Consider the following 23316-nt stretch of genomic DNA (forward strand, 5'->3'; position numbering starts at 1 on the left):
AATGCGAGAACGGGAACTCTTTAGAAAGCTGAGGACAGAACCGGATGGAGGATGATTAGGGACGATGAAGGAAGGGTGCCCATATTGCTGAGGACGGACCAGCAAAATAGGATTAAGTCCCCATCTCTGGTCACTAGTACATTGAAATAATTTAATTTCATAAAATACAATTGAGTACATGTGACTTACATGATAACATTTGAGTGAAATAGGCAAATGATTAAGAAATGTTGTCCTGAAATTCTACGTTTTTTTGGGTTCAAGTATAATTTATTTCACGATACATATTTGAGGTTTTTGTAGGCAAATCAATTATTTCTTTATTCATAAGTTGAACTTAAATGGATCTCTGCAGTCGTTTTCCTAAAACCATTTGAGTAAATAAAATAACTCATCAGGATTTATAATTTTTTAGCTATGTAAGGACTTGTTCATTTGCCGTTGTACTGTATGAAGATGCTCTTCTAACCACCATTCCTTTGGACTAAACATACAGTACACCTAAAGCATTGCAGAGAGCAGTGTTGTCAGCGTAGATGAGTCTGAGTGGTTAATTGCTTCTGTCAAGGCAAAGGCAGTCTTAGCCCACCTTCATGCTGTCTGGTCCCGTTGTTTCATATCTGCCATGGATTGTCTCTGTCTGGTGAGTTGTTAATTTCCTGGGCTGAATCCAGAGACAGCCTTAATGTGCGTTGTAAGTATTCTCCCGTTAGCTGCCTAATGTGTCTGATTAATGTGCCAGTGGATCCTCCCGGACATTTACGGTTCTTTGTGAATTGGAATGGCAGAGACTGTCTAATTCGCACTCTTCTTGGAGGACGAGTTAAGGGTTAAAGGGGTGGAACATAATTGTCTAGATCTAGTGTTTTGTACATGTCAGCTGACATGTTTTTCACATTTCTTTCTGCTTAGATTATTGAGGCAGGAATAGATGGGGGGAAATGCCACCTGGTCTATACTGTGTTTGATCTCATGTTGTTCCTCTCATCTACATATTGCACTCTTTGAAATATTGGCTGTTAAAGGTGCCTCATATTTTTCTCCACTTGCTGATGACTGGCTTCACTGTTCTCCATGGTGCATTTAATGCCTTAGAAGTTCTTTTGTGTGCCCTTCTTCAGACTGATACCTTTAAACAATGATATCCCCCTGGTGCTGTGGAAGCTCTCTGTGGTTTGTGCTAAATGATGTGACCGTAAAATTGCCAGCAAAAGCATACTAGAACATCTGACCAAAACATAGCTTTTAATGCTATCATTAATTTTCCAAATCTTATTTCCCAAGTCTTAATTCCCATATGTATTATTAATACTATGGCCACATCCAATATGGCGGTTGTGCTGATGTGCTGCTTTGAACGGGTCAACTGGTTCTACGGGTGACTGCAGGAGATGAGACAAAAGACACAAAAAAGTTCTTCGATTTAGATGTCCAAAGGGTTTGTGACTCCTGTGTTTTGTTTTTTTTTGCTTTTTTTATTTATTTATTTATTTTTTATGAACCAGTTAAAATAGCTCTTTATTTGTCCCAATGCAAAACAGTTTGTCCCTTCTCTCGTGCCGTAGTGCGATTGTGACAGGGACAGTCTCAACGAGTAATGTCCGTGTGCACATCAACTTCTGAAAATATTAGATGCCCCAATATTACAAATTTTATGGCTATAGTATTTTCCTCTTTATAGAGGTGCTCACGATAGAAACCCAAAGCACTTAATGAGGAAAACACTTATTTGTCTTTGGAGGCGAACTTTCTGATTTTGATGTGAGATGTGTGTTGACGTGGGTATAAGTAGATATATTTTGGTGACAGGTGATTGCAGTTTTTCCTCACATATTAAGCGCCTTTTGCATTTTTCTGTTGCATTTTAGAGTGTCCCATGTGCCAGTCCAACGCAGAGTCTGCTCGTTATTTCCATATGCGTACATATTACACAATGTCACACGAACAAACTTGTTGACTCGCTTTGAAAAAATGTGCAGGACTCTTGCTCACCAACATTGACGTATTTGTCGTCTATAGGCCTGTGCACCTAACATCATTTTCAAACAAAATCTCACCGTTATTTCTTTATATTTTTAATGTTATAGTGATAAACAACACAACATTAATACAACACAAGAATAGCTGCTATGATAAAATCAAATACAAATTAAATAAAAAAAACAAGTGGCAGGTGTTTAAGACAATTGCTCATTTATATCACAGTAAAGCCTGGCCAGTTGTTATTCAAGAATGATGTGACTCAACCTACAAAGAGAGTCACAGAACATGTAACGTTCACTCAGCAGACGGAGTACAGTGAGCGAAGGAGCGGAACAATGAGTTGCGATAAGAAGCAGGGGCCCCTTTGACATCTATATCTGTTCAGTCTCTCACGCTGGGAGCGCCCAATCTTCTCCATGACTGGCTGTAGCCAAGGGAAAGATGCACCCCTTGTAGAAATGTGCAAGAACTTCATTGAATGACTCTCTTGGGCCATAGCTATTAGATTGCAATGCTGGTTGGCATAGAGCTAACGTGTTGTGGTCTTTCTGGAGCTCATTAAATGGATGACACACGTGTGTGTTCTGTGATTGACAGGCGACCAATCTGGTTTGTAGTCTGCCTTTCACTCAACAAAGTAAACTGGGATAGGATGCAGCTCACTGTCACCTTCAACAAAATAAGCAGTTAAGAAAAGGGATGGATGGATGGAATGCCATTAGATGCTCGTGTAAATGGTTGTGTGACTCCATGTTCCCTGGCATGATTGGCGACCAGTCCATTGTGCCCCACCTCAATTCAGCTGGAATAGATTCTACGTACTTGCGACACTGAATACAAATAAAAACGTATTAAAAATGGTTGGATAAAAAAGATTGGGGATTCATTTGTTCATTGTTTTTTACCTTGTCACTGCAGGCGTTGGCCATGTTCCACAAAAATAATATGACATAGCCTTTCGCTTTTGTATATTTTCACGATTGGAACGTTTGACAGTGTGGGTGATAATCAGAGGTGAGCCAGTCACTGACGGACGCCCGTTTTGTTGACGATTCACGAATGGACACTTTTAAAAAATGACGGACTATGCACTGATGGCAGTGGATTTTCATCCATCAGTGTCATCATCGCTTACTGGGTGAAGTACCGATGGACCTCTCGGTGTGTCACTGACAGATGCCTGCTTTGTTGACTACTGACGGAAACACGTTCAGTGCTCAGGCCAACGGGATGTTTTGTGGTTAGTGTTGACGCATGGGTAAACTGTTTTGGGAGGTGTGCTGCTGAACCATCCAAATTATGTTGGGCAAAAGTACTAGTTGAATGCAAATGAGCGAAAACAATTGAAAAGGATTGTTCCAATTTTGAAGGACATGTAGTTTTGTGAGAGATACAAGCTATATTGTTGCGAGAAGCTTAAAGGGACGCTCCGTTGTCGTTAACATTGGCACGTATGTAGGTTAGCATGTAAAAATTACATCAGTACTAAAATGCCCCTCCCCCCCAAAATAGTCTTTACAGACATTTTTTGTGATTAGATTTACAACAAGTTGGCACACCCCCTTTTGGAGCTCGGCTTGTTATTTTTTTCCGGTTTCAGCTTCTAGATTACTGCAGGGAGGCAAACGAGGTAATATTGCTCGCTTTGTCAGTTCTGTTGTCTAAGACTGCGACCGATCGCCACCAAAATGCAAATGCACATTACTACTCTTTAACCTCTGAAAGTATAATAGTGTTTTGCACAATAGTTTGGATTTGTGGACATCAAACGTGAAGTCAGGTAATCACTTCCACAAAATCAAAAATACCGTGCTGATCGATTCTCCACTTACACAGGCTGAAGCAGACAAGAGCAAGAATGTACACACAAACCCCGATTGGTTAAATTTCAGACTTCGCTACGGTAAAGTCGTGTCAACTTGAAGAAGGCAGACGGCAGCTAACAGCGGCCAGCAGACGGGCACATGGATTTCTATCCTTTACTTCTGCTCACTTCCACAGTTCCTCATTCTCATATAAATAACCCACGGAAAGTTTAATCCTTTTGATATGTTGAATTCGTCATATGTCCACTTGAATTGAATTGAATCACTGTTTTGGGACGTTATAAGCAAAACCCTTGCAGGCATGGAGAGAACATGCAAACTCCACACAGGAAGGCCACACCTCTGTACTGTGAGGCTGACGTGCTAACCAGCAGGCCACAGCGCCGCCCTGAGCCAACCCAATAGAGAAAAACTTAATCATCATGACACCACACATTAATTGAATTGTTGTCTGAATTGTTGGGCCATTGATAGATAGATTTGGAAGAATTTAACCCAAGGGCAGCATATACAGACTGAACATAAGGGGTCTCAAGGGATGACCCCTGAGGGACCTCACATGCCATGGCCATTTGATCAGATTAAAAACTTCCAATAGTCACAAAATAACTTATTTCCTCCAAGGAAATGAACCATTCGAGGACTGTTTCATTTTAGTCACACCCACATTTCCAACATGTTCAAGCGTATATTATGAGCTAATACAAAAGCAGAACTGTGATCCAATAAGACAAGGACTGACACATTTCCTAATTCATTGTTCAGTCTTGTATCATTTACTACTTTAATAAGAGCTGTGTCTGCACTGTGTTAAGGTTGTAAACCTGATTGAAATTCATCAAAAAGTCCGTTTGAGTTCAAGAAATTGCGAAGGAGAATAAATGTAGGTTTAGGAAACTCTGAAGTAGGCAAATGATTTCTGTAACTCGGTTAGCACATTGAGTCATGACAGCTAGTTGATGGGTTTTAACTGCTGAACCTTTTTTTTTTCTTTGATCAACTGCATCAAATTCTGACTTGGTGATTGAGTTCCTTCTGTGTGGTTTTGTGTGTTAATATGAATTGTTATTAATATAAAATAAAAAATTAGCATGGTAACGGTATTCGTGGTAGGTGGTTTGATCTCAATATTGATAATAGCAAAGCCAAGCAATATCAATATCAAATCGAAACTGGAGCCATAAGATGGGTTCAGTAGTTTCAATTTTGTTCTTGTAATGCACGCTTCAACAGACGACAGCCAGGTTGCCGGACTCACCTTTTGTCTCTGAGCACTGAGTCTGCACAGTTTGATCTCTCATCGCCCACTGATATTATAACTAAGCAATGCTATTATTTTTGTATTATTCTGAAACTAATTTCACTTTTTTTCCTCTCTTCACAACAGAAGTTCTTTTTCAATGACATACATGAACTGTATAACATAACATATGTTGTTAATATTATGTTATTATCCATAACCTTGCTAACAACAATCTCACGGGCTGTTCACCACATGGTAAAGGTGATGGGACAATGTCGAAAGCACCAAACACAAAGTTTGCGTTCCAGTCACCGAGAGATCGACAGATGTCTTGGCAAAGTGTGTTGATGGTTGGCTGTAAAGATCCAGTATCTCACAGTAGAGGAATGGCCATCTAATTCAAGTCATAGAAGGTTGCCATTTGAGACGATCAATGAGGTTGATGGAGCGCCAGAAGACAAGCAATATCTGGTTTTGCTTCGTTGATTAATTATTCATGAGGGGTTTTGTTATTTGTTTGTAGCTCTTACAAGGATTCTTGACATCCTTTAAACTCTGGTGTACGTGGAAAAGAAGCCAAGAGAGACTTCAAAGACAATATGCCAAAGCGATAAAGAGTTGCATCTTTCTAAAGCACAAAATTGGCCATTCTTTTTGTAAAGCAATTTATGAAACAGATGGCTTTGAGTGTGGTCATTTTATCAAGCGACAACTGCTGTCTTTTTACCAGTTCCCATCTGTTGGTACCTCTTTTAGCCGTAAGCAGAACTTTAAAAAAAGAGTGTTTTTTTTCCCTCTAGGTTCAAAGATGTCCTTGCTGCCCTCCGTCTTATTTTTTTAAACTAAAAGCAGAGCCGATAGAGGACCTTTCATCTTGTTCAAAGTAGCTATGCTCAGGAGTGCGCAGGAGTGTAAAGTCTTAAGACCAACTTGGAGGGCAGAATGACCACACTGTTCAGAGTATCCTTAAGTTTCATGCAAAAGTCGAACTTGATAACCGTCACTCTTCTTCTACTCTACTCCTCTTCTGCTGCAGGTGTCAGAGAGGTGTGACTATGTTTTTGTGAATGGCAAAGAGATGAAGGGCAAAGTGAAGATGGCGGTGAACTTTACCTACGCCTACCTGAGTGCTCAGCTGGAGCTCAATGTGTGGATCCCTCGGCTTCCCCTCCAAATCGAAGTGTCTGACACAGAGCTGAGCCAGATCAAAGGGTGGCGGGTGCCCATCATGGCCAGCAGTCCCAGGTAAAGTGCTGCATGATGTTCCTATTAACTGACACTTGTGTGGCCTCCCCCTTAAACTAACTTAATGTGGTGTGTCTTATATCTTACTGACTGAGCTACATGGGATTTGCCATTAAGTATTCATCATAGGTGGGAGCAAGTCACATACTCACAAGCCATAACCAATCTCAAGGGATAATAATCTTTTTTCCCACTGATCCAAACACTAAACAGTATGTTTATACCTTAACAATTAGAAAAACGACAACTGAGATGTTTTGACGTCGCGTTTCAACTCAATTTAACTCAAGTTTATTTCTAACCAATGATACAACATATTCGAAACATGTTTTCACCATTTATGTGACCTGTAACCTTTAAATTGGAAATGGGCTTTCACTTGTACAGTGCTTTTCTATTTTCAAGGTACTCAAAAGCGTTCAGCGCTGTTATTTGCCTACTAATGATGCTGTATCAGGAGCAACTGGAACTATAAATTATCTTGCTCGAGGACAGTTGGACATTTTCGCAAAGGCTGATTTTCGAACCCACAACCTTTGGGTTGGGAGACGAGCTCTACCACCTGGGACATGTGCAACTCACAATCTGCATTGTGCTTACGAGGGCGTCGAAATTTTCGGAGCACTGGCGCTACTTTCGTGCACATTGCTTCATCTTATATGGCTGTGGGGCGTTTAGCATGACTATGTGAATCCACATGCGAACCAAACTGCAACAGTCAGAAGGGATGTTTCGGACAGTTTTCATTAACCAAACCAGCCCTAGTTACGTTACTTATCTACAGTTGCATAAGCACAGAGGATTTACTGATCCCAAACCAGTATTCATATTGCTAGCTAAACTTTGATGTGACCTTACCTGCCGGTGGGTAAGGCTTAGGGTTGGGGTTGTGGTTTAGGGTTTTAGAGTTAGGGGATAGGGTTAGAGCAGGGGTGGGCAAACTTTTTGATTGAGGGGCGAGACCAGGAGCAGATGGATGGAGTTTTTTGGTAACCTCGCCTCATCGGAGGAAAAAAAATTAATTTAATTTAATTTTAAATGAAAGTGAACAAAAGCATAACAGCAATATGTATGTCTTTGAAAAAAAGACAATATGTAGATAATAAAACATTAACAAGGTTTTTTTATTTAATTTTTTTCAAGTTCGGCGGGCCGGATTAAAACGTTTAACGGGCCGCATGTGGCCCCCAGGCCATAGTTTGCCCACACCTAGGTTAGAGGGTTAGGGTTTGTTTAACAAAATTAGAAGGCGCAACAGCAAATCACTTGCAAAATTCGTCTGACATTATAAAAACAAAAAAAACAGTCATGAAATTAAGATGTTTCATTTTTATTTTAAATTGTGTGACTTAATCATATGAATTAACGGCAATGTTAAAAGCTGGTAAATGGTTGATGAAGTAGTGGTGCCATATAAAATCTTGCCCAAGGCCCCACACTGCTTATCTCATAGTAGCAAACACGATAATTGCAGTGGCATGCAGTCGCGGGCCTTCAAGACCTTTTCTGCTGGCCCAAGCATTCTCAGAAGAACTGACCCACATTTACAACTTAGAAGAACTGTAGAAATTTATTTCCAACAATTTATTATTTTCATTTCATAGCGTGTGTCTTGACTGCACAGATTCCAGTTGTTTTTATGTGTGGAAGGGTGGAGCGGGAGGTTATTTTGGGGTGGGAGATGCAGATGCAGAGGGAGGTGGGGGTAGGATGCAGGCTTTTGCTGATGTATATTCCAAAATGTTGAACAATTGGGGCCTTGTTGTTGAGGAGGTAGGAGGTGTGACATGTATTCCCCTTCTCAAGCTAATCACTGATGATGGGTCGGGAGGGTCTGACGTACATATATGTGCCACCAAAAAGTTTGCCTCTCCGTGCAGACGGGTACAAAATGGCTGCAGTCCACAGACCCTTGGTTCACAACCCATTTGGTCACTGAAGGCCCAGATCCGAAATGCAACACACACCACTGGATAATTGTCCTCTGTGGAAAAACTAGCTTAATTTCAGACAGTAATGATTGCTTTCATCACTGGTGACATTTCTACTGTCGTCTGAATTATGGCAGGTGTGGATAAATGATGAGGGCAGGTGTGGATGAATGATGAGCGCTGCCTCTTCCCACCTTCAACCCCAGTGACACATCGAGGCTGATCAGAAAATGGCTGACCAGTGCAATACAGCTTGTCATGCAGCCGGCTGACATGCCGGGGCCTGTCATTGCACCTCGCCGCCATCAGTTAGAAAGACATTATTAGCATTGTATCGAGGTCAGAGCTCTCCCCTTGGGGCTCATCACCATAACATCTGCCAACACCGCTACGCTAACGCTGACGAATTGCATCAATTAATGGAAAAACTATAAGCTTACCTTGCTCTAATTACATTTGGAAATGTTGAACTTGGCATCATCCAGTGCCCCATTGTGCTAATCACTTATGCCTCCTTCTCGTGACATAAGTAGCAGACAGCCCTGCAATTGACTGGCTACAAGTCCAGGGTATTCCCTGCCACTCGTCCAAAGTCAGCTGGGCTAAGCTTCAGCTCACCCATGACAATAATGAGGACTAGCGGTATAGAAAATGGATGGGGGGGATGAAAGTAAAGGACTCCCAGAGGTGTGCTCGATGACTTTATCAATAGGGACAGCTGGGGTGTGTTGTAATTGTTGATGCCAACATAACTGCTTGTTTTCTTTGTCCTTTGCCTGTCTTTGTTTATCAGGGGGTAACAGACATGACCTTTTAAAGTAGCACTCTGTCACTTGGAGAGAAAGGCCAACGGTCCGCTTCTCCCAAGCTTAGACGGAAGTTGAGCCAAGGAGCTGTGGTACTAATTCGAGGGAACTTCTATCAGCCAGGCTGGCAAAGTTGCTGCCGCACTGAGAGGAAATAAGCGACGTCAGGCACGTTAGCCGGATTGTTGCAAAAGCTCCTCTCTTAGTTTATGACTGGCACTGCGTGTACGCCTCACCCCTTCCCTCCCTAATCCTTGTCAAAAAGGAGACAAGATAAGCCCTCACGAATGACAAACTTGCGTAGGAGTAGCACTCAGGCGTAACACTTCTTGAAAATTGTTCTATTGAGCTTCTTTTCTTTCCTTCATATCATTAAAATAAACCGTTCTTTGTTTTTCTGTTCTATTTTAGATCTTGTCTGCACGACCATCCAGTTGCATTTTAATCAAATTCAATTCAAACAAAATAGCTCAAAATGAATACTAAGTACCAAATAGAGATGCATTTCAGTTTATACACATATATAATAGATAAAAGATATAAAAATATATACACAAATATAATACAATAAATAAATGATTACCTGTAATTTAATATGCAACATATTCTTTGGAGTAAAAACTACATAAAAAAATGTATGCATTGAATTTACTTAATTTCATTTTGAGAAGTGGTGGCATGAAAGTAGAGCATCTTGATCCAGAACTAATTTGAAAGTAGTTGATCCATATGCTGTTATTTCATGCAATCCCTTGAGTGAGTACCATATTTTTCAGTGTAAAAAATGAGTAAGACTGCTCCTTGAACCAGGTTGGCCGTCATGTTGAGTATTATTAAAAATTAATCACATATATTGTTTGCCTGCTTTAAAATGTACAAAGTTAAATTCAGCCAGCCATTGTAAATCAGTTTTTAAAAAAAAGCCCTTTGCAGTTGAAAAACAAACATGATGTAATGAGAGGAGAAAAACAATTTACACCCCTGCCTCGAAATTAGGAACAGTATTCCTTTTTTGTGAGGAAAAAGACATAAAAGTCATGAGTAGGGGAGTTAGCGTTCATGAATATGCAATAGACACGTCATGCAAGGCTTACTTAGAGACAACAGATCTGCTATTTTAAGCTAAAGCAACAAGCATCTCTAATTCAGTGTTAGAAATTGCAACCCTGAGACAACTCAAAAGTGTTTTGCAAAGAGGAAACAGCTGCTCTACGAACCAATTTACTGCACCAACACATAGCAGACAACCATGCGTTTCTCCTTTTGCTCTTTGTTCCATTAACATGTCATTGACATCACGGTGTGAATCACATTTTAGAGCATACAAATATCTTGTTTTGCTTGAAAAGGTAATCAGTATTTGGCCTTGCTCTCCTACTCCCGGGAGCTTTAGCGGAATCTATTCAAACACGAGGTCAAATAGAGTCATGATTGAGCATTTGGTAAATTCAAACGCATTTGATCTCTGCATTATGCAAGAATTACCGCTATATTCATAGTGCGTATTGTCCTGCCTATTTACTGGATCACTTGTTGCTTTTGAACCTTAATGGATGTGAAATGATTCCTACTTTCTATTATCCACACTGGGTGTCTGTCATTCACTTGCATGGAGAGTATGTCCAGTTTAGCTTTGAAGTCTTTCATTCCAAATCTAAGTTCACTGCTTTGACTCAGAGTGGATAATATGAAACACACGCAAAAAAGCAATTTTCTGACTTTTTCTTTTTTACTTTATCGTTACATCAGTGTCTATATGGATGTGCCCGTGTAAATACTGAGACAAAGGCTGAAATGATATAACTGAAAATAGTGGGAATTTATGGCCTCCTAAATTCATGACAAAGCAGCTTTGTGATTGCAAGGGTCAACAAACATTGCAAACCAAGGCTGAAGATCTGTGACAGCTGTTATCCTCACAGATCATTCTTTTATTGATGGAAAAAAATAAAGGCCCAAAAATCGAAGGATAAACATCAATGAAGCTAAGAGGAGGTGAAAGAGATTTGCTGAGGAAGAACAATGCTATGCACGCACCGCATTGATCTTCCCACAGTTTTGAAAACATTTCTTGATCATCATCTCGCTGTTAGTTTGCCTGCTGTGCGTGTGAACATTTGTCAGTTGTCATTAAAACATGTCTAAAAAGCAATGCAATGAAGCAACATTATTTTCTTCTGCTCCCTCCTTTGTATGAAACTAAATAACATTCTTGAATGTTACCGTTATATTTATAGTAGTGAGTCAAATTAATCACATTAGCATGTGGACGTTAAGGCCCATCTCAGGGCAACATCTTGTCCAAATATAGTCTTGCTAAACCTAACAACCCAACTTGAGTTTCCGAGCCCTGCTTTGTAATTGCCAGGTCCACACGGGACAGTGAGGATGATGATGATGAAGACAGACGAGGACGAGGCTGCACCCTGCAGTACCAGCACGCCATGGTCAGAGTCCTGACTCATTTTGTTGCTGAATCTGCCGATCCCAAAAGCCAGACCAGCTACATGTTGGGCACCGATTGGCAGGTGGACATAACAGACTTAGTGTGGGAATTTCTAAAGGTGGAGAAGCCTCAGATCGCACAGCTGCTGGACAGACGCATACTTATGGGACGTGGTGTGGGAATGACCACAATCCAGGTAGGTCATTTATTCGCATTAAATAAATGAGAAAATATTGTACATTCTAATCTATAAATACAAATTCACTCATTGCAGTGGCATATTCGTCTGGGATATGATGGGTCACCTAATACTGGAACGGTTCATACAAGTGATTCTGCTTTCTTATAGCACTAACTGGCAATCCTTGCCAAGGTTGAGTACACTTGATAGCTAACATCAGTATTGTTTTGACTACTTCGCTGTACAGCGCTTAAGAACATCTCTCCTCCCGTTTGTTCTAAATAATTGCCCATTGTGAGTTTGTCCTGAAGTTTGTTTTTCACTAGACATTTATTACTTTGATAATGGCCAATACCACAGAGAAAAGAAATTATCCGTCCTGTTGTCCGTGAGTCATCAGCTAATGTTACAATTGACATATCAATTTTTGTGATCTTGTGTCATGGTCTGTGTTTGTTGATTTTGGTTTAGTATTTTTTTTTCATGGTTTTCCTTGTGCTTCCTTGGTGTGTCTCTCGTTAGTTCTTATTGCCTCCACCTGTGCATGTCGTTCGTGATGGGCACTCTGAAACCAAAGCTGCGGCGCATGTTTAAAACCTGGAAATAAAATTGCCTCAGAACACTGCTCCAACGCTGCGTTCAGTCTGGAGAAAAACACGTGCCTGTCTCGCTTTGTCAAGTTAAATCAAGTTTGTGTGTTTTGTTGATCCCTGTTATTTTGTACTTTTGTTTTTTTCCAGTCCCTTGTTTGCCTTTTTCTTAACATTAAATACCACTTTGAGTTACTCCTGCCTAGCTTACCTACATTTGGGATCTCCTCAACCTCCTTGTAAAACCTGACATTTTGCAGGAAGGTACAGCACCCAAATTAGCAGAATTGCTCTGATTTTTATTTTTTTAATTTTATTATTCCTGCTAATGGCTCTTGTGAAACCGCATAAAACACTGTTGTACTGGCTATGTTATTTTTTTTTCTTCTGGCAAAAGGCCTTTGCTGCCTTCAACAACAGAAAAAAGACAAGAATATCTGACAAGAAACTGCGCAGAGAGAATGATGCCAGGTGATCTGGCGGCTAGAAAATGTAATAGTGTGAACACAAAATGAATCGTCAATGCAAGGCTGAACAGGTGTGCCCATTATGAGTGTGCCAATGAGTGCCACAAGTCACTTCGTCAGACATACTTTCTGTCTGTGGATGTTTTTTTTGCTCAGTTGTGGTTTCTTGCAAATCAAGCTATGGGGACAGAGAGTGCTCATCATTTTTTTTCGCAGATTATTTTGCTTATGTTTTTTGGTTTTGTAATTGCAAACTCGCCGTTCAAGTGAACTTCTCTGTACTCCATTACATCATTTATCCATGATATCTGCAATTTTCCTTGGACTTATTGGATTTGTGTAGACAGATGAAGGTACTGTCAGTCCTTGCTGGTCTGCCATTTGGCTCTTGCATATTGATGACAACTGTGTCACATCCTCATTTGAGAATTTATCTTTGTTCTTTTTTTGACATACCAAACATCAATGAGAAAGATGAGTTGACGCAAGGGATTGCCTGTGTCACAGACCTCACAGAGTGACAGAAAAGCATTCTTTCATGCAAATATGCATGGAGGAAATAAAGGTTACACTTTAGTCACACAACATTTATCATAAACAAAGTGTGACTGCCAGTTTCCCGTTCGGGGTTAAAGTGTGTCTCGTCTCTGGATTACCAGTATGAATCAAAGAAATTGATTCCCACCTGCAGGAGGTTTGGAGGTTGGACAGCAGCCAGGCAGAGTTGTTGTCTGATGTATGCAGCTTGAGAAAACAGATGGAATAAAAAGTAGTTTAGGGGTAGCATTTTGGATTTTGCACGGAGCCTCGTGAGCCTTTTATGTGAGATGAAACACTTGGAGAGACATTTTCTTAAATCACCTATAACTCACGCTAATCTGCAGTTTTCCACCCCGGAGATATTTTCACAGCTAAGTGGTCATTGACGTGATTCTGTTGCCTTCCGTTCCAAGGAATCACATGTCAGTCAAAGTGTGGCTTATTTCTGTTTGGATTTCCATTTGATGAAGTTTTCTTCATAGGCAATGTTTTTTTCCTGCGTAGCCATAATTTTTTTCTGATGATTTCTCCAGAGAAAGACCTACCCAAACCACAATGTCTGCAACAGGAAATTAAAAAGATTTCATGAAGAGTCTATAGAATATACTCTATTTTACCCTGACACTTTTATGATATATTGAGAATTTATATACAGTAAAAGCCAAACAATATGTTCTGCACTTGCTGTATTATGTCTCTGTCTCGTGGTAGGTGCTGTCTCCTCTGTCAGACTCAATACTGGCGGAGAGGACTATCACGGTGGTGGATGACAAAGTGACCATCACAGAGTTGGGAGTCCAGTTGGTCACAGGACTCTCCATGAGCCTGGAACTCAGTCCAGGAAGCAACAGAGCTATCCTCGCTACTACGACCGCACAAGAGGTTTTGCAGAACCACAAACAGGTCAGAACACTGCAAGACAATGAACAAAATCCTCAAAAAGTAGTAACAAAATTGATCCATTAATTATCTGAGCAGCTTATCCTCACAAGGGTTACGGGAGTGCTCGAGCCGATCTCAGCTGTTTTGGGCAGTAGACGGGGTACACCCTGAACTGGTTGCCAGCCAATCACAGGACACGTGATATCAAAATTTTTATTAAAAAGATTCGGTTGTTGAAATACAAAACATACTATACACAACAGTCACTTGGAGAGTAGTGTTACATGTTGCTGCCTTCCATGTGATGACCTGAGTTTGATTTCCAGCTCATACCCCGATCGGTCCCTATCCCGGCTGTACAAAAGGGTGGGTTGTGTCACCTAAGGTCATCTGGTCTAAAAAAAACCAAATCAATCTGGCATTATGTGTGAATGACTTATTGTGCAAAATCAAGTTTCATTTTAAAGTTCATCTTTCCCTTAGCAGTAAAAAACAAATCTTTCACTCTTAGAACAATCTGAGGTTGTAATTTAACCGAAAGCAGTAATTATTTAAACACTTAGTTTAATTGTGAGGGAATTACAGTTATTTGAATGATTATGAGAATGTCAAGGCAGGACGTGATCAGGCTACAAGCGGAAACAATGTGGTGACATTCACAGAGAAAACTTGTTTTCGATTTGCAATCAACAAAGCTCGTTATAAAGTTGAGTAGATTTTACTGTTCACTCACTGGCCAATAGAGGTGTGAAAAAAATGGACAAGACAAACGATCCTTCATCATAGCCTTGTTAAGCACATGTGAATTGTGCACCGAGCACACGCTGTGCGCCTGAATTCTTGTACGGTTATGCTGCAAGCTGTCTTTTTCTAGAATGGCATGAAAATGAATAAAAGGGTCTTTTGGATTGATTGCATGTGTAGTCATTGCTGAAACGAGTTTCCCTTGATGGGATTTGTCTGTGGAACACGTCCAATTTGAGGGATCACTGAATAATTGAATGAATGAAGATGCTGATTCTTCTTTTATGAATGGTTATCCGTGTATAACAGGGTTGCCCAAGTCCGTTCATTGAGAGTGCCTATCCAACACACCTGAATCAAATGATCAGATGATCATTGAATCAAGCGTCAATCAAAACTAAACAATATTATCTTTTCAAAGGCTGTTTTTGTTATGAATCCTGGTTAGGATGTCTTTAAATGCAAACCCTTTATACTTGAACCATTTTAGTAATTACTCAGAATTACATTTCAGTATCAATAAATGTTTCAAACAAGTAAGGAGTATTGCAAATGTGCACGCGCTGTGTATTTTCTTTGCTCCAGATATCGCTAACCCACTTGAGTCAAAACCTGAAAGTGAGAGTGGGACCAAATCCGTATCCTTGGGCAACTAATAGCAATGCAATTGCAACAGCACAGTCTCTGTACCCAAATATGACTTACATCCTCAACTTGGCCCTCAAATCATATTTTGCTTTCCCTTCTCATTTCCCCAAGCTAGCGTCATTGTGGGCTCTTTGATCTCCCTATCAAACCTCGTCTTCGAACTACATCTTCACGTTTCCTGCCACTCTGTTGCTCCACTTCAGAGAATATTGAAAGACCATATATTTTCTTCATCACCATGTGGGAAGTCTTCTGGTTTGAAGTCTAAATGAGTCTGCTGAGAAGAAGAGGCATACATTAATATTCTTTTCACCCCATCCTTTCCATGAAACAATATGATATAAAAATATATATATATATTGTAAGGTTACCACAAAACTACATGTTCATGTTTAAAAATACATTTATGCGGAACTAAATGGCAAGAAGTTGGCGGCAGGTTAGCATGATGGCCTCATAGTGCATAGGTCGTGGGTTCGATTCCGGCGCTGGCCTTCTCCCCGTGCTTGAGTGGGTTTCCTCCGAGAACTCCGGTTTCCTCCCACATTCCAAAAACATGCATGGCAGGTTGATTGGACACTCTAAATTGACCCTAGGTATGAGTGTGTACCTGTGATTGGCTGGCAACCAGTTCAGGGTGTACCCCGCCTACTGCCCGGAGATAGCTGGGGTCAGCTCCAGCACTGACCCGCGACCCTTGTGAGGACAAGCGGTACAGATAATGGAATAGATTAATGGCAAGAAAATGAAACTAGTCAATGTTGGGTTTAAACATCAGGAACATGGTAAGTGTAAAATGAATCAAACACATGTTTAAAGTAGGCATTTGATACATAAATCACGGAATCAAATGCGTGTGTATGTGTCAAATAATGCTCAACATGTTTTTGATACATTGAGAAATAAATATATGTCCCAGTTTGTGAATTGAAGCTGTTAGTTCTATTGTGGTACCCCACTATATAATGTCATGCCAAATTGTGTGTTGCTGTTTTCGCAGGAGGCCTTGATCAGTGCCTGGTTGCAGTTCAGTGACGGTTCTGTGGCTCCTTTAGACCTGTACAACTCGGACTTTTTCGTCCTGACAGCCACATCCCTGGATGAGGACGTGGTGACGGTGCAGCAGAGCTCTTCGTGGAAATGGCCTGTCATTGTGACAGAGGCAGAGGGCCAAGGCCTGCTGGTCAGGGTGGAAATGACTGTTTGTGAGATTTGCCAGAAATTTAAACGGCGTAGTATCCTGGCGGCGGGGAACTGCAATGTCAAGGTGAAGTTTGGTTACAGTGACAGCTCCAGGGGAAGCAGCAATGATTATGGCACCGATGGCGAGGAGATGGAAAATAGAGGAAGGCCGCCTTCGCCCGACAGAATTGGACATGACACCCACTACTATGGCAGCTCAATATCCGACATGGAGCAAGGGGTGTCGAACGGGGCCACCACTACCGGAAGCGCTATCATGCAGCGACCCAATGGGGATAAACTCTCCGGTGGTGGGAGTGAGAGTATGCCGATTGACTTTGCTGACTTCCCTGCTCAAGTGGACCTACCCCGCGGTCGCAACATGGAAGACGACCTCATACAGACTGCTCGTGGTCTCACCGATCTAGAGATTGGCATGTACGCTCTCCTGGGGGTCTTCTGCCTTGCTATCCTGGTGTTTCTTATAAACTGCATCTCCTACACGTTAAAATATCGCCACAAAGAGCTGTCCATTGAGGGCCAAGAGAACATGAACCACGCCCACGACTGGGTGTGGCTGGGAAACGAGGTGGAGCTGCTGGAGAGCGAAATCAGCTTGTCACCTCAGCAGGATGAGCAAACCTCCATGATAGACTCCAGCGGCGGGCTGGAGGAGGGCAGTCACTTGTTGAACGGGGGCTCGGCCCAGAAGAACGTTCAGAGCCAAGTGCACCGGGCAGCCGACACGGGCTGCCTGGCCAAGGAAGGCAAGGGAGAATCACCGACAACTAAAAGGAAGCGAGTACAGTTCACCACATTCACCAGCATGCCCTCGGACAGTGGCTACCCGACTGTTAGCACGCTGACCCGATGCCACAACCAGGACATTAAGTGGGTGTGTCAGGACATGGCGCTCGCGGACTCCAAAGAGTTACGCAATTACATGGAACGGTTAAATGACAGTGCTTTGAAAGAGGTGGCTTCATAAATGCACCGATGCACTCGTAACAAGTCACCCTTTTGCCTTTCAGGGGAATGTGGGTCTGGATTTAAAGTGAACTCAGACACTTGAGAATCATATCCAACCTGCCAAAGGCTCAACGACATCAAGGCTTGTCATTTTGCCACAAATGTAATGTGACACATGAAAAATACATCAATGAATGAGGACTTGGTGGTATATTATTTCCCTTTCGTTCCTCCGTTTTTGTTGTATCATTACAGGATTAGTAAGTGTCCCAGTCATGATCTGCTGCCGATAACGCTGTGAAATTCAGATGGCATGTAGAATTTAATAAAAGAAACAATAGATGTTCAAAATGGTTATGCACATTAAACAGTTTTTGAGCGTTGTGTAACATTTTGGTTCTCAATTTTTCCCAGCAAGTTGTTACTGTAGGCCAAACCGAACGCGTGTATGTTGTTGGAAAGAAATAGGCACAATATTTTGTTCCTCATCATCCTCCAAATAGGCCAAGTGTGCAATCTCATACGAAGCATTGTATTGTTGCTCTGTATATTGTATTTTCATAACATTTAAGCAATATACAGCAATGTCAAGCGTGTGCATCAGCTTTTATTGAGTGCAACATCTTCAAACATCTCATTTATCTGGTTAACCGTTGCTGTTTTGTAAGCAGACGGGTTGAGAATGGGGACCAAATTACACTTAAAGGCTTGTGTTAAGAGTATTTTATGTGATGCAATTTAGCCACGCAGCTAGAGCTTTAGTCCTTTATTGCTGACCAATGAAGGAAAACAGTGGCCATTAAAGCGTCCCTGTCCTTAAAAATCAGTCCTCACAGGACAGCGAGAGCATTGAAGGGCTTTTAAATGGCTGGACAACATGGTAATGTGACATTTCTTATGCCGCCCCTGAGTTTTGTGAGCTTTGAAGAAAATACCAATTAAGGTCTTGTTAACCTCTGCCCATAGCTGCCAGGAAAGAATACTGATGGACATACTGGGTGTGTTGGCAAAGTTTTCACATAAAAAGAAAAGAGGTATAATTATGAGCAAGGTTGGACATGTTTTTTTCACAATTGCGCAAATAATCATCTTTCAAAATATCCCAAACAAACGCAGCCATCTGAAAAATTGTATTTTCTCCGTGAACGTTATTACAATCACAGTGGGGTCAATTGTTTTTTTTTTTGTTTCTGAGTGTGTGCTATTATTTTCCATCAAGCCGAGAAATGTTGTGAATGTTGCTGCAGTGTGGCTCAGATTGTTAATCAGCAACACTCACAATATTATAGTTTGGATGGCGGGAAACGTGAGATACTTCAACCGCCATTAGTGTGAGTACAATTGGTAATAAACACTCACGCATGCACGTACACACTTATACACTCACTAAGAAAGTTTCGCTGCCTCTTTTGCACTTGTTTAATTAGTTCAAGCAGCTTGTTGGCTCTCACTTATCTCCTTCAGTGTTCTTGAAATTAAGCACATTATCAACCAAAAACATTAATTAATTGATAAACTACGCATAATTTAAGTATATTTCAGTAGAATTTCAGTATAATAGATTTGCAAAAATTTCTATATGAGTGTTAAACAAACCACCAAATAATATCTGGATTTTAGCTATAATATAATATATATTTATATATATATATTTTTTTTTTAAATCTTCATCCAAAAATGACTCCTCTATTGTATCGCTTGGTATGTACATGATATGACGTATTTCGTTTGTGTGGCCCACTGGAGGCTTCCAAGCACAAAAAAGTGGCACCCATGAGAAGAATGTCCAGAGTTGGGACAGTGGCTGCTATACTCAGCCAACAGACTGTGAAGGACGAGAAGCGCAGTTGTGAGGTCTGGGAGGATTAAGTGTCGGCCGCAAGGGGCATGATGGATGGGGGGCCCGCTGTACCACTGCGACTTGCCGTGACCACAACCAGGAGCTTTTACATCTTCAAGTCAGAATAAACCATCCCAATGTCTTCACCCCCTCAGGTTCCACTTTAAAACGTAGCTCCGGAGAATAATTCCATTTTTGGAGGATGGAAGCGGAACAGTTGCTCAGTTAAGTCTAGCGTTTCCTGGAATAATAGTGAGCAGGCTCTCCCCGAGGCCTCCATCTTAAATGGACTTTTAATGAAATTAATGATGTGAGTACAACAAGCTCACACTAATGCTCGGCAGTTCTCCCTGTGGTCTGTGTATGCAATTTCCAAATGATTCACACAACCCGATGTGTTTTTTCCTCCAGAGCCATTTTTAAAATAAGTGCAGTACAGCTTGAGTCCAACTAGAAATTCCACAGAAAGAAGGATGTCAATGTCACTGGAAATGAACAATTTTATCAAACAAAGCTTCGGGCCAAATTTTCTTCACTGATGTAATGCATTTTCTTGAAACTGACCCTAAACTCCTTACTTAATTAAATCCATCCAGCTACTCTTTTCTATTTTTTGCTTATCCTCACGAGGGTCACAGGCGTGTAGCTGACTACACCCTGAAATGATGGCCAGCCAATTGCAGGGCACATAGACAACCCGTCACACTCACATTCACACCTAAGGTCAATTAACAGACACTTAACAGAATATGAATACAAGAGCACGGAGAGAACATGCAAACGTCACATAGGAAAGCCGCAAGGCTGATTGGAACCCACAACTGTGAGCCTGCAAATTAAATTGTGAAAACATAGTCAATGGATTTATTTATTCTGAGATTTTTTTTTTAGTTTCACTTACTCTATGTAGCCCTACAACAAAGGTTCTCAAAGAATGATGAACTGCCTGAAACTTGTTTGAAGGCAAATATTTTACAATGTTTTAAAGGGCATTCTGCAACAGCAGTTTCAGTGAGTGCTGTTCCTCCAAGAAAAAGGATTTTCACATTTCAGACCAAATGATCACTGCACTGAAGGAATGCTGCCAAATGGAGCTGAGTGGAATTATGTGGTTCAAGCTCAACAAGAGATTAACTAAACATGAAACATCTGCAACACATTTAATTGTATAGACCGAATTGAAGAGTGGAAAAAGAGTCACCAGCATTCGGATGCATCATCAAACAAGTAAAACACTTCAAATGACCATCAAACTTTGCCTGCTGACTGCTCGAGAGTAGACAACTGTACTCACTACAAAAATATATCAGCTCTGGCTCTAAAAGCCAAAGGCAAAAACACAATTGCATTTGTTGTCGAAACCCTTCTTGCAGCTGAAGCTTGAATCCCATCCAGCATGTCACTATCACTCCTGGAGCACCAGGCGGGCTCCATGCATGGAGCAACATATCAACCAAGACAAATCAGGGTGTTTTCTGCCTGCTGGGAAATAACAGAAGGTCAGAGTGCTACCGAGAGTCACCTGGCACGTGTATCGTAAGTGGGTGAGTGTTATTTATCATGATAGCTGTACCTTCTTAGGGAAGGCAAGCTCCACTATGAACATCTTTTAGTACTAGGACTGCACAATCGATGCATGCATGGTGTGTGTGTGTGTGTGTGTGTGTATACATATACCATCAAGCAATTACATTTTTTAACAAATTAATCAAATTTTTCAACTCCTGTTTTTGTGACGTTTGTAACAGATATTTACTTAATAATATCTTGGAATGTATGTAAAATCACCAAATATGAAGTATATTTTATTTCAAAGACTGTGCTAATTGCATTGTTTGATCCTTCAGTATGATCCAAACGCTTTACAGGCATTTTTCTAAGAAACAAAACATGTACATCTATAGCAAATCATTTACACAAAACACGCTGCTCAACTTACCACTGCAATGTGCATTCCAACACTGCTGGAGAGTGATGCTTGTGGGCAGTTTTGAGAAATGTTTAGAAGAAAAAGCTTGTAGGTCATATTCAAGGATCAAAGAAAGCTATTAGAACAGTCTTTGGATTCAAATATACTTCATGTTTGGTGATTTTATAATAATTCCAGGATATTATTTAAGTAAATATCAGTTACTAGCGTGCAAAAAAAGTTGTTGAAAAATATGATTCATCGCAATCAATTACAGAATTTAATAAAAAATGTGATCACTAGACCGCATTAATATTAACACATCTTAACCAGGGGTGTCATGTGCAGCCATAAAAATCCATCGCTGCATGGCTTTTCACTCTTATGCTCATGGGAGAATATGAGCCATACTTATAATGGACAACCAATCACAAGACATTTTGGAATCTTCAATTTTCATGTCTTGACAATGTGGAAGGATGCCAAAGTACCTGGAGAAAAGCTACACAAGTAAATCAAGTCGTTTTCCAAAAACATATGATATACGCCAGAGTAAGTGTCTGCTTTCTGGATTCATCTTAAACTACAAGCTCCAGGAGCAGTTTGGTTCCTATTGCACGGAAACTGTCTCTAAAGTTACAATGGACAGCACTTTTCCATTGGCAAATTTTGTCTCATCATATGTCATAATTGGAGTGAATTATGTCATATTTCACAGTGAGCTGCTTCATGTGCATTTTAAATGTGTCGCATCATTGGAATTTATCATTGGCTTTTGAGATGAAGTATGGACCACATGTCCTTAATCTGAATGCTTTCAGGTATCCAAAGTAGCACATTTGCCCGATGAAGGAGCGTCTTCTAACACCACTTTCAATCTCCTCCACGAGTCACAGAAGAGCTGCCGGGATGCAGATGAACAAAGACAACTGATAAGATAATTAGGCCTCTGTAAATGCAAGTGATTAGCACACATAATGGTTACGTTTTCTTGGCTATATTCTTAAACATCGCGTCTGCTGTAGTTTATCTTAATTATCGTGCTGCTGATACCCACTAATCCCCCAATTACTGAAGGAAGGTTGTCAGCAGCATCTGCAGTGCTCATTAGACAGGTGAGTCAGTTTTACATTTCAAAGCGTATAATGTACTATACATTACGTCAGTGTGTCACATGGAATGTCATTGAGAGTTCAAATGTTGTGTTAAAGCCGTTAATTGCCCCTAAGAATAACTGGAATGATATTTTCATTCAATTCTACTTCAATGACCATATCAAAATGTCCATTATTCAACTCAACGTGAAACTCAACGTGAAAGAGCCTGAAGCATTAACGTGACTTTCAAACACGAGGCTGTCTGTTCCGTCACTGCTACTTATTGACCAAATTAAACAGGAAACAGCCCATCTCCGAGCCTTGTCACTGGGAGGCTGGGCCTTGAAGAATGATTTGTGGTGACTATTTATTTCAATTTGTATCTGATGAAACCGAGAAGTAATAGAATTCATTTCCAAGTCAAGCACAAAGTGAGGGCTTGATACAAATGTGGTTGCAACCTTAGTCAAGCCATAGCCTGCCCAAGGGCGTACTTTGGTTATATAAAAACTTCACCCGAATTCCAATCAAGCCTTCCCTCTAATATGTCATGAAATTGTTTAAATGTAACGTTTTCTCTTGCAAAACATTTGTTTACGTCAATAACCAAAATCAACTTAACAAGAATGCTACGTCATTTGTCAGTTTTGTCACCTGTGTGGATGCGCCGCTTTGAAAATGATCTAGCACAACTGATTCAATTCATATTTAATAGACACATATATTGTTAAAATTCCAAAATGGCGACTTTGATACCCCCCCAAAAATGTATGCAATACAACAAAGA

General features: G+C 40.7%; 1 protein-coding gene across 1 annotated transcript in view; it reads left to right on the forward strand.

Moving 5' to 3' along the window:
- Window positions 1–18198, forward strand: part of LOC148344551 (transmembrane protein 132C) — a 129860-nt gene extending 111662 nt beyond the window's left edge. Inside the window, exons 6-9 of the mRNA XM_088299680.1 lie at window positions 6089–6297; window positions 11403–11676; window positions 13970–14161; window positions 16533–18198. Coding sequence (XP_088155806.1) covers window positions 6089–6297; window positions 11403–11676; window positions 13970–14161; window positions 16533–17702 — 1845 coding nt within the window. The 3' untranslated portion in view covers window positions 17703–18198. The remainder of the gene's footprint in view (window positions 1–6088; window positions 6298–11402; window positions 11677–13969; window positions 14162–16532) is intronic.
- The last annotated feature ends 5118 nt before the right edge of the window (window positions 18199–23316 follow it).

Source organism: Idiotropiscis lumnitzeri, chromosome 1 (assembly GCF_059441095.1).
Source record: "Idiotropiscis lumnitzeri isolate Australia: NSW breed Sydney's pygmy pipehorse chromosome 1, RoL_Ilum_1.0, whole genome shotgun sequence".
Classification (NCBI taxonomy): Eukaryota; Metazoa; Chordata; class Actinopteri; order Syngnathiformes; family Syngnathidae; genus Idiotropiscis; species Idiotropiscis lumnitzeri.